The 17,871-nt window shown below is 37.2% G+C and overlaps 1 protein-coding gene across 1 annotated transcript in view; it reads right to left on the reverse strand.

The window, feature by feature from the left end:
* Positions 1 to 17,871, reverse strand: part of VPS13D (vacuolar protein sorting 13 homolog D) — a 193,845-nt gene that overhangs the window by 87,625 nt on the left and 88,349 nt on the right. Inside the window, exons 51-63 of the mRNA XM_065421413.1 lie at positions 17,720 to 17,850; positions 16,877 to 17,052; positions 16,129 to 16,252; positions 14,901 to 15,136; positions 13,245 to 13,353; positions 11,622 to 11,785; positions 10,778 to 10,886; positions 7,613 to 7,792; positions 7,171 to 7,287; positions 6,680 to 6,829; positions 5,230 to 5,379; positions 4,015 to 4,111; positions 496 to 644 (exon numbers count right to left, since the gene is read on the reverse strand). Coding sequence (XP_065277485.1) covers positions 496 to 644; positions 4,015 to 4,111; positions 5,230 to 5,379; positions 6,680 to 6,829; positions 7,171 to 7,287; positions 7,613 to 7,792; positions 10,778 to 10,886; positions 11,622 to 11,785; positions 13,245 to 13,353; positions 14,901 to 15,136; positions 16,129 to 16,252; positions 16,877 to 17,052; positions 17,720 to 17,850 — 1,892 coding nt within the window. The remainder of the gene's footprint in view (positions 1 to 495; positions 645 to 4,014; positions 4,112 to 5,229; positions 5,380 to 6,679; positions 6,830 to 7,170; positions 7,288 to 7,612; positions 7,793 to 10,777; positions 10,887 to 11,621; positions 11,786 to 13,244; positions 13,354 to 14,900; positions 15,137 to 16,128; positions 16,253 to 16,876; positions 17,053 to 17,719; positions 17,851 to 17,871) is intronic.

A 17,871-nucleotide genomic window follows, 5' to 3' on the forward strand; every position in this document is an offset into this window, starting at 1 on the left:
GTGTGTGTGTGAGAGAGAGAAAGAATTTCATGGAGAACACACACTGCTGCTAATATTAATATTATAAAGTATTTGATTCAGCAGACGTTATTCACTCAACCCCAGTTGCATCAGTTGCTACCACTTGATCCCTATGTACATATATCTTGTTTTAACTACTGATGACAACAATGCATTTAAATTTGTGCAATAGGTATTTTTCTATTGATAATATAGTGAAGGCGGCACGCCTATGCTCCTTACTATAACCAGTGAGCTTTAAACCTCCAGGCTTTAGGCTGTTGCATCAAGAAGTTAATATGCGGTGTTGGAACAATGAGCCTCTGAGCCTACTGCTCTAAGAAAGCTTGTACAAGATGTTGCAATCTAGGAAGATGCTGCATAAGCAGAAACAGAGAGCAGCAAATTAAAATGTACACATCTTTTTCTCCCAAAGTAAATCTATCTAGTTAGAAAGATAGTGGATCTAATGAGGTGTTGTGTGCACCGGCTTACCTTGAGGTCTAGAGGCAGTTTGTTGGAAGTGAAGACGCTCAACTTTATCTGTGGCACATTGATTTTAAGATTTTCAAAGTAGTATCGCTTCTGAGCCCCACCTTGATCAACGGTCTTTTCATGGAGGTTTTCGTCATACTTTTCAACCTCTGCTATTAAAGCATAACATAGGAATAAAAATCAGGTAATTATGAAAGTATACAAAACTATGAATGTGTATTTTATAAATAGTTATGAGCTTTCTTAGCTGAAGATTACAAAGGGATTCAGCTTGTAATGTTTGAATCAAGACTTTCCCATGCTTGTTGGCTTTTCAACCTAGAGTGTTCATTTGGACTCATCTCTACTCAACACATCTGCCTCTGATGTGAGAGAAACCTCAGAGTTTAGTGCTTTCACCACAAACCTTGACTCCTTACTTGTAGCTAGTTAATACAAATTATGGCACCCAGACACCTAACTTGTGACCTTATACCTTAGTCTTCAAACAGTATGTTTGCTTTCACTTCTAGTTTGTGTGTACTGAGGCAGACAAAGTAGTACACAAATATCTTATAACTACACAACCTTCCCTGGTTTTGAGAGATAGTCTCTTAAGGGAACTACATTTAGGAAAGTAAATATGAAGTTTGGCAGTCAAATAAATCTCTTCTCTTTTTGCTTCCTTCCGACTTTCTTATATATCGAGGTTTTGAAATAATGTATTAAGTACTTGACATTGATAATGAGTTTAGGCTTCTTGCCCCAACTAGAATGGAAATTGAGAAAATCTCTATGAAAAGAATTAAAACCTGTTACAAATAGCACCTTGTCCAGTTCTGTCAAAAGAACAGCTATTACCAGAGTATGGTGAGGGGGCAAAGAAATAATGTTTTATTTAAAAAAGCCCCTTCTGTGAAAATACTGGGGAATAGACAGTGGTAGCTACAGGCTGATATAATCAGTCCTGAGGTAGGGGGAAGGGGAAACCCCGACATCAGCCCCCGCCTCCCTCCCTGGGCTCTCTGCACAGCGCGCACACGCACACACACGCCTGTGTGTTCAACAGCATGAGCATTCCACATTAATGGTTTGCTTTGTGTCCCAGAGCAGATCAGCACAGCACGCAAAGGCTGTCAGAAACAGTGCTTTGAAAGGGGAGGGGTGTGTGTCTTCAGGGCAGCTGAGTTCAAAACAATGAGCAGAGCAGTCACTTGAGGCATTATGGGACAGCTCCGGAGGCCAATTACAGCGCAGAAAGCAATCAAGTGTCTGCACCGGCAATAGAGTGTCTACACCTGGAGCCTCTGCACAAACAGCCTTACGACTCTCGTCAAGGTGTTGTTGTTGTTTTGCAGCTCTGCAACGGAGGAGTTTCTGCACTTAAAGTGGCTTGGCAGTGTGCAAACATCTGTAGTTTAAGCACAAAAAGCTGCTTTACTGCGCAGAAACTTGCCAGCGTAGACAAGCCCCCAGGCAGAGATGTGTTAAATGGATCATGTGGGAAAATGAAAATAAATCAAAACCCCGGAGAATATATGCCAACTGATTCAAATGATTAGCAAAGTCAGTGAGACTCACTGAGCTTCCACAAATATTATACAGCTTGTTTAAAGCATCATACAAGAAAAAGATTCCCAAAACACCAAAGGAAGACTACTAGAACTAAAGAAGATAAATTATTTTTGTTGGTTGGCAGACTAATAATTTAAGTATATCCAGCAAGAAATAGGTTTCTTTTCCATAGTTGAGAATCTTGCTCCTGATCTCAGTTACACTGATTGTGTCAATGGGGAATTCTGAGACAGATTGCTGTGAAATTTGTTACTTTGGAAAGAGAATCTCCTTTTTGCTCTGGAAGAAATTTCTACAGCGCATTGACAAATGCAATACGTAAATACCGAGCAGGCTGAAAAACGAAATGTTCCCCTTTATGGATTCCTTACAATGAATCAAGATGACCTCAAAGATTTTTGTTTTTACCAACAGAAATAGTACTTCACATCTGGAGTAAAAGGTTCTCTTTTCCCTCTTATTTCTGGAGAGCACAAACAAGCTGTTTGGAGGACCTCAACTGTGGTATAAAATGAGGCAGTAACCTTAGCTTCAATCCTTTTTCTCCCACCCTCAAACTGAAGGGAGAAAGGATACAATTTCCTTCTTCGCCTCCCTCACTTCAGTTTGGGGAAGACAAGAGGCAAGAAACAGCTCAGGTTACCGCCTCATGTGACTATGAAACCTCTAAAGATCTTGTTGGGGCCTCCAGAAAAGAGAACAATTTCCAGTATTTCAAATACAAATGATACAAGCTGCTTCTTTCTTTCTAGTGTTGATGAGACCATCTTTATAAATCATAAAGCATTTCTAATTGTTTTGTCATATACATTTAAGCACTTACTAAGTTTAGCCATATTTTGTCTGCACCGTTGATGACATGTGAGAGTCTTTTAAGCAAGGTCTAGTTTGTACACACCGTGTGATCTCTTTATAGCAAAGAACCAATGAGAAACAAGGAAACAAGAGAGCAAAAGCAATGCAGTAAACTGAGAGGAAGGATAGTCCAGTTGTTAGGGTACTAGCTTGAGAGCTGGTAGACCAAGTTTTAATTCTCTGCTGTACCAGAGGCTTCCCGTATGACACAAGGCAAAGTCACTCAGTCTTTTTGTGCCTCAGTTCCCCATCTTTAAACGGGGGATAACAGCATTGCCCTACCTCACACGTAGAACTACATTCAAGATTGTGAGGCACTTAGCTACTAGAATGGGCTTGTCTACACTTGGAAATTTACAGAAATAGCTATTCTGGAATAGTTGTTTTGATATGTTTGTATAAGAGTATCCACACAGGGATTTATGCCAAATTAATTATTTCATAATAATTATACCAAAATAATTATTCCAGAACTGCTATTTCAGCAAAATTTCCAAATGTTGATAAGCCTCCAAATAGATAGATGCCTCTCTAATCCTCCTATGAGATTAAAACATTCCAAGGTCTGTTTTGCTTCAACTAAGAGCAAGAAACCTTTTTATTACACTTAAAGCCAAGGGTATGGATGTCACAAGTTAAGAGGTCAGGGACAGCCAAAAAGTTTTCTGAATTAACCAAGAGGAAGTGTCCCAGAAACAAATGAATAGAGATCCCATCTCTAGCCCTGAGTTTGTTTAATAAACAAAATTGCCAAACAAAGTGGTTGGCTAAATAACATTCCTTTCATCCCAGTTCAGCTGAATCCAGATACAGGAACTGAAGAGGAATATTAAACTTCTTCCCATAGGGACTCAGCTCAACTGTGCACTGGACAATAAAATGTTCTATGAGTCATTCCCCAAATCTTGGAACGAACACTGTACAGTATGTAAACTGCTATTGACACATCTTAGCTTTCCAGCTTTTTACAGTGGAAGTTTCCAGGCTGTCAAAGGCTTTCAAGTTAACAGTGGAAATTGCCAGGCATTTTGAACTAATTTTGTATGCAGACAACAGGGATACAATAAAATCTGCATACTGTGGAACTGACCTTGTAACTTTATACTGTACCTGATTCTGACTGATCATAGCCAAAGAAACTCAATAGTTTCAGGAGCAGTTTCTCCTCAATTTGGATTGTGAACCTCCGAGCTGTGACCATCAGATGCTACAGAGATAAATATATCTCAATTTACATTGTGAACAACAGAAATATTCTCCATCTACCCTGATTAACAACGAAAATCTATTGTAACTTGACACAGTTCTTTCATTCATAGGGTTTCATAATAAGATTCCCACTGTCAAAGTATCTTGGGCCCTTTCCCCCCCCCTACAGTTACAAGAAATCTGCAGTGAATTGTATTTGGTTAGTTCTTGTAACTATCTGTGCTTAATTACTAAATGTTAAAATTGCAGAGTTATTACCGTCCAAGGGACTCTGACATTGCAATCAGCTATTTTTCAAATGTGTCAAAATTAATACAGGCTTACTTTGAAGGTTTAAGTTTCATAGTAGGCCTTAAGAACCAACTTAGTTTTGTTACTGCTGTGTAGGCTAGGATTAGTAAATAATGTTATATATAACTATTGACATTTGCAGTTATCCTTTTAAATTAGGGTTGATGCTACAAGGTGGCAGCTGTTCATCACAAGGACCAGGGGAAAAAATTTCACGTTATATACATTATGTGAAGCATAGCACAGTTGATCCTGCCCATTCATTATGGTAGGTGGGGGGGTCTCTCAGTTCTCTGAGGCATCAGCTAGTGGCTTGAAGGCTAGATTCTAGATTTGAAGCACTAAATGTCTGGTCTAATTTGGCAACTTCTGCAATTCCATGTACTGTTATATGTAATATTCTTCAGATGACTAATTAAACTCAGGACCTTATGGTCATTCTTGATGGTGTTGGGGTGGAATTTAAAGATATTAACTTTTTTTGGAGAAGAGCAGAAGATGACCCAAGGGTCCTGGCCAATATTCTCTCCCTTAATAAATCAGGTTCTAAAATTTAAGGGAGAGCTATTAAAGAAAGTTAAATGGCTCCCACATTTGCCCACAAAGTCACTGCACAGTTATCAACTCATCAACCGCAATGTACTTTAGGATACTTAGAGCATCAAAGGTATGAATGAGAGAGGTCCTTTCAGCCACAAAAAACTAGTACATCTGCACATTTGATTGAATTTAGACTAGATTACTTACAGTTTAAAAACTAGGAATAGGTAAACACACTCTTAATAAACACGATGTCATTTGAATGCTACAATCAAACTGGATTACCTTGTATATATCAGTTAGTGCATTCTTACTGGGAAATTTCATTGCATTTAATTGCACTGCAGGGCCTGTCTCAATTGCTTCATTTTCATTGATTTGGGGGGTCAGAAAGAGCATGAAAGGCTGTGTGGTGCCAACGAGCTGATTATCCACCTGCAGAAGTAAACAAGAAAGCAGAAGGATGTGACAGCTCCTCAACATACATAATGAAATCTAAGCTCTCTTTTTAAATGGAAAGATAAAAGTTTGCAAAAGGGGTGGGGTTGTTTATGTCTCGCGAACAGCAGACACACAGAACACTATGCACATTTCATTTTTCTTATTCATCATTAAAATCCTTCCACAAGTGTTCAGAAATACCTCTCCTTTGCCAATGTTGTTACAACTAGCAACATATACAAGTGTGCATGAGTATCTTGAAATGCTAGACACCATTAGGTAGTAGAAAAGGGATCCTTAATAAGCTCAGCAAGTTGGATCTGAATTTTTAAAGGCATAAATCAAAGCATTTATTGACAAAAGATAAACAGAATTAAATTGCTTCCCAGTTTTAAGTCTGCTTATGATACCCACCCTTTTTCAATTTACACATGGTATTCTACAAACACACACAGCTGTCATTAACAGAACTTAAATATTACAAATGGGCTTAGAAATACTTGGAAGTGTTTTATTTTCTCAAAAATGAGGCCAAATTGGACAAATTGGTTCCTCAGCCGTGAATGTGAAACACCACAATGCAAGAGGAGTAAAGTGGCACCCCCTAAAGGCCAAGACCTAAATTCTCTTCTCTCAGGCAAAACACCATCTGAATAAAAACTGCAAGAATGTCTCTTAAGCTTCTGTCCTACTTTGACCTATGTATGGTACTATACGTACCACTGCTACCACCTTCAGTGGTTGATTTCTCATTATTCAGCTACAGCACCTGATGATTTTTGTATAATAGTGAACAGAATGGGGAGAAAGTTTTTTGCAAAGTTATGCACGTTACGAAGATTCTGACTCATACAACAGCTAAAATTAAAAAGGAATGGAAAGACTAAAGCAATAAATAGATTAGTGTTTCAACTACTGGTATATGACAGAGGACAATGAAAAAGCACAGGTGCAAAACATTACCTCTGGATCTGCGATCAAACAAAAAGAGGAAAGAATAGACTGAATCCTAATGTTTTACCTGATTGATTTAGGGTAGTGAACAGACATTTTGACCAGGATATTAGAGCAAAATTCTGCTCTTATAAGAAGGTGACTATGACACCTTTAATGTTGATATGCTGCAGACCAGACCTGGGTTTTTATTGTTTCATCTGAAACACATCACCTGTCCCTAAGCATTGCAAACTGCACAACAAATCACTACTTTATTACATATGGACACACAAACATCCATTGCATCCTTACATAAATTATGAAAATAAATGCACAAATTTGTTCCAAAAATAATTACCTGTACATCCTGTATACTGAGCTCAAGCACCTGACTGGTTGATAACTGTGTGTAGTGAACATTAATTCCAGTGAGGCTTGCAAATACCAGCTCTTCAGGGACTTTGTTAACTAAAGATAATCCTATTCCACCTTCTAATTTCACTAGCACCTGAAAACACAAAAACAATTTAAAAAAATTCTAGATGCCCCCGCCCCCACACACACACAGTTGGCCAGTTCATTTATTTAACTGTTTTTAAAATATACTCATTGCTAGCCAAGTCTTCAAATACATATAGGGGTCCTAAACTATACAGCAAGCTTGTGTGACAAGCTGAATGACCTGCTACTTTCACTGATGAAATTCAGTTTAGAGTTTGGGGTTGTGACATGGAAAAACCAACAGAGTAAGAGGTCTGAACAGTGAGAAAGATTTATAAAGAACAATATTGTACACACGCCTCCTTCATGGTAAAAAATGAAGAAGGCCTATCAGTTTTATTATCTTACTTCCAATTCCTGATCTGTGTCTGGATTTTTTAACTTGCGCAGATCTTGTTCCGTAACTGGAAGTTCACCTCCTTCACACGATAAACGATCATTTCTACGTTGGTTAAAATCGGTTATCTAGAACAAAATGAACTACTAAGAACTACTTCTTATTTATGTACAAGAAGAGAAATCAAGTAGACGCTATCTATATATGGTAGGACATAAGCATTAAACTAAAAAATACGATGGCAACATTTCTGATCAAATCTGAAACTAATTCTATATCACATGAGATTTTTCCCCTTCATGTTATTACAAATTAATACTATGCTCTTCTACCTTTCTTTTGCAGAAGAATTTACAGCTGAATTGTTATATCAAAAATATTCCATACATTATAGAAACATCAGAATAAAAATTAATGATGACACTGTGTCCAGAATTTATGAATAACTTTCACCTGAAGAACTCGAGTAGGCCCATCTGGGACAACTCTGACTGCCAAGACTCCTGACCCAGGCCTCATCTTCTGGTTTATAAACTGCTGTTCAGGTGGAATGGGCCCCAAAAGCTCTAGAGACATATCAGGACCAAGAACCACTTCAGCCCCATCAAACAAACCTGATATTCCTCCTTTTGCCTAGGAAAAAAAAATTAAAAGCATAAAGTAGAAACACTGAAATGGTACAGAAGGGAACAGATAATGGTGTGTGAATACAATAATTTTAAAATGTATTTCAAAATCACTTCTCTTTTATAGCTCAAGCTATTTCAAGCGACTGAAAATGTATAATTTTTCTCTCTCTCTCTCTCTCTCTATGCAGCTGGAGAACAGAATCCACAAATGATTTGAGCAGATGGGCAGTTAGGCCAATTGTACTATTCAGACAGCACAGGTGTAAGAGATGAAGGCTGCAACAGAAGTTGTATTTTATGTTATTAAAGTTTCTGGTAAGTGAACTTCAGCAATTTGCATGGTTAAAAAATATAGTCTGGGTCCATGATTAAACATTCCCCTTGCATCTTCAGAACTGAGAACAGGATCAAAGCCCTGCTCAAAGTGAATGAAAGTTCTTCTTAAAAGGTATTCTGCAGCGGGACAGAAAATTTCTTGCATCTGTTTTCTAATCTTTTATAATAGATCCAGAGTTAAGTCAAATACACTGTGGCCTTCACTTGTTAAAAAGAGACTGACATCACTATGAGTTAAGTCCTTAATAGTGGAACCTCTATTTCTTTGGTTGCTTCAAACTGACAACAGAGGAACACGCTACCACCACCAATATGCAGCTAAGGGTGGATTGTCGACTAGAAGAGGAATGTCCTAGCTTCTCAGTTTCCACAGTATACACAGATGTTACATCAAAGCAATTCCAATGTACTGCATAAATACACCACATGTAGGATGTATACAACTTGCATGTATATTATTACAAGCATGCCATAGTGCACATGGAAAGCCAATATAACATTGTGGAAATAACATTTTGCAATTTAGTATCTTGACAGATTGTATGTATTTTTTCCCCTCAAGAAGCCAAAAAAGTAATTAGACCATATTGAGGATTAACTGCTTGCTAAATTTTTTTTTAGTTATTAAACAAAGTCAGTGGAGTCATAAAAACAAGAAAGTCCAGAAACCTGTAAACACAGGGTTAATTCATATGGTTTCAAAACAAGATTTCTCCTGTTTAAAAAATGGTTTTGAATATGTGCTCTTGGATTGCAAACTTGCACAAGTTTCAACACAATGAAAATTTTGCTACCCAAGTTTGGTTTATAAGGAAAGTGCAGGGAAAATGGATGGCAAAGGGGACTGACTATGGTCTGTAGAGCCTTCCTATGAAAGATAGATTAATAGTGGCTGAAATTTATCACAAACTGCTTGATGGCCAAAGTGAAATCAATTTGATGCTCTCAGTCTAGTTCCCAAAGGACACACATCCAGATCAGAAAAACATCAGATTGACACAGACTGGCATTCTTGTTGGGGGTCTCAGCCGAGAGGCTAAGAAGTGAATGAACACCGAGACTGAATTACATTTTCATCTCAAGAAAAATCTCTTAAAATCAGGATTGAAACACATTGGCAGGGGCAAGGTGGGAGAGTTTCACTGCTGCTGTCCTTTTTCTCTCTCTCTCTCTCTCTCCTAGAGATAGAGGACTTCAATCTCCAAGATTCTCAATCTTGCACCTTTTACAAGCATAGCATTCACATAAGCTTCATCAGAACTGCAGACAGTCTTAAAAGGCCATTGTGAAACACATTAATAATAAATTCCATAATTTTTATCCTCTCTGCTTGTAACAAAAGAGATTTATCTCAAGCTTGAAACTGGATCTTGACGGAATATTTCCTCCTCCATTGCATGCACATGCTGTTTTGTTATTATAGGATTAGTCATCAGCATGGCAGAGATGCTGGTGTTTTGTTTTGAATGAACAAACATAACTGAAGCAATTGTTTTGGAAAAAACAGCACATAAAAATTACATGGAATTTAGAAACAAGAAAAAAAGTCAGGTCAAATATAGGGCTCACAAATCTTGACAGTGTCCCTTTAACCACGGAATTCTGAATAGTGATGCTATTATCCTGTAACTTACAAATCCATTCCAGATGCATAATGTAACAGTCAGTCTTTGATCAAAGGGGCTCACATAGCAAATATCATACTCCCTCTTTACACTAAAGCAGGGTTGATTTCTATTAGTATAGCTTGCACAACACATTGTCTTTGAACATCATTTTATTATAAAATATCAACTTTGCACAATCATATTTATCACAAAAATTGTTTTCTACTGCAAGAGGTAGTATACGTACACAGAATATACCTTCTAAAAACTTTGTAAACAAGATACAGATAAATATGAGTGAAACAGAAAGATACAAAACACATAGTAACAGCTACAACAGATCATAAATATCAACATCCTTTAACTTTCAGGGCCAGAATTTCAAAACAACGTCTCACATTTCTGAGCATGTACCCTGCATGCAGGTATCAGAATTTATCAGATGCAAATGTATGTGTTAGTTGTTTGAAAAGTACATGTACAAGTGCCATACAGAACTTAATAAAGCATGCATGACTAGAAACAAGGCTGAGATACAAAAGTCATATGTCCTGATTGTCAGAAGTGTGAGCACAACTCCAATTGACATCAGTGAGTTGTAGGTGCTCTGCATCTCTGAAAATCAGGCCCTTAGGCCAAAATTTTCAGATTTGCATGCCTTAAGTTAGACACCTAAAACCCTATTTTAGCAGTGATGAGCAATTCTGGCTTATATTAACTTTTAGTGGATTTAAGTGCCTAACTGTGGTACCCAAGACTGAAAACTCTGGTTCCAGTTTTCCAATTCATTATTTGAAAATCCACAAAGATAGGGTGCCTCATGTTTAATGAATTTTTACCAATAACAATATGTGAAGACAATTAAAGGTGTTTCTTAAATTTACATCATGTGAATTGCTACTGGAATCTTTGGGTTTTTCCCCCCACCTCTTTCAAGGTTTGGTCTTTTAAACAAAGCTTGTAATACCACTAGCCCATCTGATTTGGACACCAATCACCTCAGCCAGCAGTCAAAAGAAGTTAGATGTAGAATAATTAATACTGACCTGTACAACGAGGCCATGCATACCACAGGTTAACTTGCCATCTCGAAAACTCCATGTCTGAGTAGTACTGCGCCTTCGATCTGGTTTTCTCAGCATCAGGGGCTCATACCTGAAAAAAACAAGTGACAGACCAAAAATTTCTACTTTCAGATTCCATTGTTGGGGAGTTTTTAATTAGTCATGCATCCCTATTTTGTTCTATCCTGGCTTCCTCACCCATAGCTCTTAAAAGTATTATTTCAATTTGCTCCTGCTGCGTTGCATTAACTGTCCATTTATTTAAGGGCAAAGGCAACCAACAATATGCGAGAAACACAAAAGAGATACAATACACATATGAAGACAAATAGTATTTAGTGCTTCAGTAAGGTTGACAGTCTTTAAGAATGAAGTACTCTATTTATCCAAAGGGACAGATAGCCCAAGCAATGTTAGATGTATCTCCACCATGGCCTGAAAAGAGCAATTTTGGGAGTGGGGTGGGATAATTCAATCTATGTGCCCTTTTAATATTTAGCCTTTCTGCTGCTCAAGGGCAGCCAGTCAGTGCCACTTGTGGTGGTGGTAGTTTTGGTGATGTGGACACTCGTTCTCAAGGAATTGTTCTGTGACAAAACACTTACGAGATGGTAACTTCTGGGTTTTACCAGCTGCGGCTGGATTCAAACTGGTGATATAGCAATGACAGGCTATGAATACAATTACTGATCCCTCAAGCCATCCAATAATCTAATGTGGGTATTTTAAATATCTTAGACTATTTAACTTTTGTAACTTTTTACAGTTGTAGTCTTTTTTTATTTTTAAATCTATAACAATTAAATAGAAATCCTATCCAGAGAACCTGTTATCTGTGACTGCAGCCAGGCCGGCAATATCTAAAATCATGGAGGACTCAACAGATCGAGGCGAAGAAGGCTTATTGGGGTTATGAGGAACTGAGGAACCTTCATGGCAAAGCATGCCGGTGCCAGTCATTCTCCAAAGTTGGGATCGCTTCCCTGGCTCCTGTAGCATTTGCATAAAAGATTAAGTTGATCATAAATAATGCAGAGCAAATAATATATATTTATATTTAATTACTGAATTCGTTAAGTGATGGTATTTGGAATGACTTTTACATATCCATGTTCACAGCCCTGATTTAAAATTAGGTGCTAATAGTACATATTAAAGTCTACTGCAATCAAAACATTGATATCAAATGTGCATAAATCCCACACATTGGTAAATCTGAGGCTATTAGGCTACATAAACAAACAATACTGTTCAATAATGCTTCTATTTACATACATTTCTTCATTTCTTAAAGTTTTGTTAGGAAATAATTGGCTTATTTACATTGCCATCTTCTTGTACAATAAAAGGACTTCTTGTCTGCAACTTCATCACCACCTCTAACTTCTCTCTTGGTCCTTTACACTTCACTATAACCCTAAAGGCATCTCATCTCTAAATTTAATGTTTCTTACTACTTTTATTCTGATTACTCCCTTCTCTTTATCTCTGACCTTCATATCTCTCCCTCATAAGTGCATGAAGGTACTTGAACTTTCTTCAACAGAAGATTTCTAATTTCTTTTCCTCAAATACTCTCACCATTTTTTCCTCTCCTGTCCACTCCCTTAATTTCCATACCTGGCTTTCCAGAAACCTCTGCTCTTCTATGCTTTTCTCAGAGCAAAAATATCTGCAAGATCCATATCCAAATTTGTTACTATCCACTTCATTCTTCTTTTGATCTATCAGTCTGCAATCTTTTCCCTTAAACTCCTCATTGGACCATTGCAACTACTGTATTGGTAGCATCCAACCACCTCCTGTCCAGACTATCATTCCTACAGTGTATAAGCGTGATCACCTCACTTAGCGATCTTTATTGACCTGTATCAATTCCCTTCTCCCAATGAATACAAACTTCATATCAACCAACCATTTTCAAATCTTTCAACAGCTTTGGCTCCACTCACTCTCTGGACCTACCACACACTAAACCCCTCTCCCCTCTCCAGTGGTACCTTTTATTCTGCTAGGTCTGAGCTACTCTGATCTCTTCCTTCTTCACTATTAAATAATTAAAAAGTGCTATAAAAGTGTTAAGTATTATTACTATCATAATGAAAGGATCTTTAATGACTTATTTTGCCTATAACAGATTCTCTCTGATCTCCATGTTACAGAGGCTATTAACCTTTACAAATCCAAACCTAAAACACCATATTTCCTCTGTTTCCTTCTCCCAACTCCCTTCAGCACTTACCCCATCTCACTCTTTTATCGTCAGTCTATTATATTATGGACATTGCATTCTTTTTTAACAGAATATAAAATATCTTGTAATACTAAATACACAATTAAAACAAACTATAATTGGGTAATGTTTAGAGCAGGGTTATAAAGTGTCTCTGCTACTAGGATCATACAGCAACAACATCCTTAGCGAAATACTGTTTTCTGAATCTCATACCTTTTTCTTTAGTATGACTCTCTGTGTCTTTGGAGAAACATCCAGGACAAGCTCTGCATAAGCAACATCTTTATTTGAAGCAACTGGCCTTCCAGTTCCCTCTTGCGAACTAGAATTGCGAGAAAATCCAACATGCTTTCAGATACATTCCTATACAAAGTTTCTGTCTCTTCTGAATACTGAGTCAGAACATACCTAACTATTAACAGGACAACTTATGCTTGTCCTTCACTACACATTATGCAAATTTAAGTCAGGTTACCCATTACACTATTTCCTCTCATTTTTGGAATCACTAGGGTAAACCATAAGCATATGGCATTTACATTATTAAAAGTGTTGAGTCTGGAATTAGTAATGGGAGGCTAAATATCCAACTCAGAGTTCAATTTGACAGATTAATGCTTTCATTGCTTACATCAATATTGGTAAGGCAGAATCAATATTTTCATCAAAAGCGATCTTCAGTGTTCTATAACTCAGTTACACTGGTGTATTTGGTCTGAAACGCAACTAGTAAGTTACAAGCAATAGCTGCCCTGTGGCAGTGCTCTGAACCACCATGGGTAACGTCAAGTTTTGGATACACGTCCCTTGGATGGCAGATATTGGCAGATATTGGGGTAACTGTGGATGTAGTAAGTTAAATCCCCAAGGGGACACTACAGGAAATGAATAATGCTAAGCTCTTCATCTTTCAACAGTTAGACAGACAGAGGAGATACTGATCAAAAGAAATCATATACAGAAGAACTGGTGGACAATGTGCTTTGTACATGTGAACACCTTGAAGTCCATTTAATATTTAGTTCACATTTTAACTAAGCTTGGCTCAGTCATGATAATAAGCAACATATACATGAAGTGACATCTTCCACTATAATCTATAGTAACAAAGATGTTATAAGAAGGCCTCACTCAAAGATCAATTCCCCTCTATTTGAGATATTCAGTGATACTCAATTCAACTGGAGACATCCCAAAGAGCAGATATCCCAGCTGAAGACACCAGGTCCTCATCTCACTTTTCTCAGAAATCAGTTCCCCACCTCCATCTTCCAATGGAGACCATTACTAACCTATCTCCCACCCATGTTTTCCACCATGAGCTAATCTGGTATGGAACCAGATCTTTCTTTCTTCCACTGCTGCTTCCATGGCTGACAGTACTATAACTCTGTCTTTGCAATACCAGAAAAGACTCAATGCTCTAATATTAATGACAGCTTGAGGTTAAAAGAACGGAAAGACCAGTACTAATTAAAAGTAGAGATTCATTCTGTAAGAAACATTTAATCATGTAAGCAGCCATACTTCGTGCAGTACACCAGCTACTCTTTAAATTTATGAGCCGTAAGTATTAATTTGTTTGGCAATACATAAAAAAATTAAGTATCACAAGACCATGTGAGATAAGCATCATATTACCAAATTTAGAAAAAGAAATACAACACTGGAATCCTGACTCCCAGTCTAACTAATAGGCTCCTCTTGCTGACCCTGTAGCCAGCGTAAGTTTCTCAATATGTGAAATCCTTACACAGATAAGCACTGTATAACAGCAACAGTTTTTAAAAAGAATAGCTCTAATTGATGGCTGAATATTCACCATTTGCTTTTAAAGGCTATTTTCAATATAATATGAAAAAGAGTTACCCTGAGAAAGTATACGTAGCAGCAATATAAATGAAATTTTCATAATAAAGCTGTTTGCCGTCTTGAAAGTCATTCATGCTGCAGGTAATTTCTGAGGAGCCTGCCCCTTTAACTGTCAGCATGATAAAAGGTGGTAGGATGGGTTCATCCCATGCATAATCCAAAGAAGTCATTGGCTTCACTTCCGTGCAGAGTCTGGGCTCTGCAACACCATGTTGAGTAAAAACAACTGGGACCTATAATAATAAAAGAAGACTTTAGAAAATGGTAGGTGTAAGTGATTCAGGAGTCAGCTGCTGTTGCCAGTGTAGTTCAGGGTTGTGATTTTGTAGTTTTTCAGCACATTAGTTGCATTCTATATGTCGTATGTTATTTCCCTGAATTGACTAAAATTTATTCCACACCATTTCAATTTTTGCTTCCTTCTTATGGTTTAAGAAATTTTATTTCTTCATACAAGTCTCAATATTAAAGTTTGTCTGATGATGAATGTTAATATACTTTGCACTTATAGAATATCTTTCATCCAAAACTCCCAATGCCTTCGATCCTCTGGGAGATATTATTTTATATATGAGCAAGCTGAGGTCTAGCTAAGTTAGATGACTTGCCCAGGGTCATACAACAATTCAGCATCAAGGCCTGAAATAGAACTGGGTAGCCCTGAATCTCAGTCACCTATTCTAAACACAAGACATACTTCCTTGTAGGATAAAAATAAGATAGAACTTGTTTTTACAATTGCTGGCATGGAATTTAAATAATGCCTCATTTTAGGCATCTCCAGTGGATAGGGTGTAGGACTGAGAATCAGGAGGCATGGACTGTATTCCCAGCTATGCTGTTAATGTGCTGTATGACAGAACAAGTTATAAATCATCTACACCTCAGTTTCCCCATCTGTGAGGGTAACGATACCGACCCCCCTTTGTAAAAGAGCTTTGAGATCTATACATGAAAAACACGTGTGTGTTTTTCATGTAAAGATTATAATAAATAATTAATAATTCAGTAAGATGATGCTTTCTAGTAAGAAGCTCAGTAACACAAACTTGTTCTGAAAACTAAAGATTTAAATGCCGAAATATACAAATGCTTCTCACTATGTGAGCTTTCCGATCACTTCACTGGGCAAACCGGTGCAGCTCTTTTACAGAATAGTTGAGAATACATCAAGTACACACAATTAAAATTGTTTTTACTTTTCAATGGATCTATAGCTCTTTACCTTGGAAAAATTGTCTATGCGAAAAGGAGGAGGTAACTGATCAGTGTCACCAAATGAGATGCGGTACGTGGCTCCTCGAAGGGTAATTTCAACTCGTAAAAAGTAACATTTTCCAAGCGTGTCTCTGCAGAACATTAACAAAACACCACAATACATATAAAGCATTTATAAACTGGAGCTATAAACTAGTATCTAGGTCAGCATTGTGTAACCAATGCTGCATCAATTAGTCAAACAATTTCTGGAACAGCTTAGGCATATATTTAAAAAGGTACAGTAAAAAAATAATGTAATCTAATCCTCCAGCTAAACAACTTGCTTGGGCAGGACTTCCCCAAGGTAAGTGCAATCATTCATTATTTCTTTTATGCAATTCTGTTTGGATTGTTAAATTGTGCTCATCACCATGATACGTGTAAGCTGAATCGTCTCCATGTTGATAAAATCCTTGGACTTTAACACTGTAGTACATTTCACACACACACACACACACACACACACACAGCATGTAGTCTATTTCACAACAAATAGCAAATGTACACAAGCATTCACAGCTCTTTTAATTAAGATACTTAACAGTCCACCAGTCAGAAAGTATCTGCTTTTCACATTAAACCAACGAAAAACAGGTCAAACACAAGAGAAGCAGACAGCTGACTTGTTATTGTAGTCACAAGTTTAGACATTTGCTTCTTTATCAGACACAGAAGACAACTTTAAATATATATCATCCATGTACAGTAACTACCTCATATTGATATGGAAAGAGCTATTTTTGTTGACTTCAAAACCCCCAGACCAAACACAGTTTGGAACCTCCATTAGCCGTACGCATAATAATTGATCATAATCATTACGTGGCCAGTGAAACACAACGCTGGAACCAGGAAGAGTGGAGATATAGCCATCAGGATTTGAGGTACCCTAATAACAGAAAGACAGGCAGTAACATCACCACCACCTTAAAAACAATATACTACAAACAATCTATACAGACCGTGAAATTTGAATGAAGCAATTTTTTCATGAAATGAATGATAGCAATTAGATACACAGGAAAATATATTCTCATAACCAAGTATTAATAGTAGTTTATATTTTCACACCAACTTTCATCCTGAAGCATCTCCAAATAATTTACCTATTATATATATATATATATATATATATATATATATATATATATATATATATATATATATATATATATATATATATATATATAGCAACACTGCAATGGCATCACTTCTTGAATGGAGGGGACCAGAACCTACTGTCACAGAATGTCTTGCACAATGGTAGGGGGAGGGGATATTTTGGGAAAGGGCACACGTACAAACCCCTATTTCTTTAAAAAGAATCACAGGATCTTTACTGTGCATACAAATTATATAGGAGCTCATTTTTCAAGGTCTGATCCAACAGCCTGACAAGAAACTCAGATATATATAATTCAGAACGGCAGAATCAACACTATTGGGATTTTACCTTATGATAATTACACTTCCCCTCCTTTAAAGATAATCTTCTATGAAATATGTCTACGCTATTAAAAAATATGAAATATTTGCTAGTAGAAAGGTAGTCTTACCTGACCTCTGGCAAATTCCCGTTGAGCAAAGGCAAGCTTGTGTGATGATTTATTATCTAATAGGTAACGGGGTGCAAATGTTACCATGCAAGTGTCAATATAACGACCTCTGCCCTTCTTAACATCAATACCTAATAAGAAGAAATAGTCTG

The sequence above is a fragment of the Emys orbicularis genome, chromosome 22, assembly GCF_028017835.1.
Source record: "Emys orbicularis isolate rEmyOrb1 chromosome 22, rEmyOrb1.hap1, whole genome shotgun sequence".
NCBI lineage: Eukaryota > Metazoa > Chordata > Testudines > Emydidae > Emys > Emys orbicularis.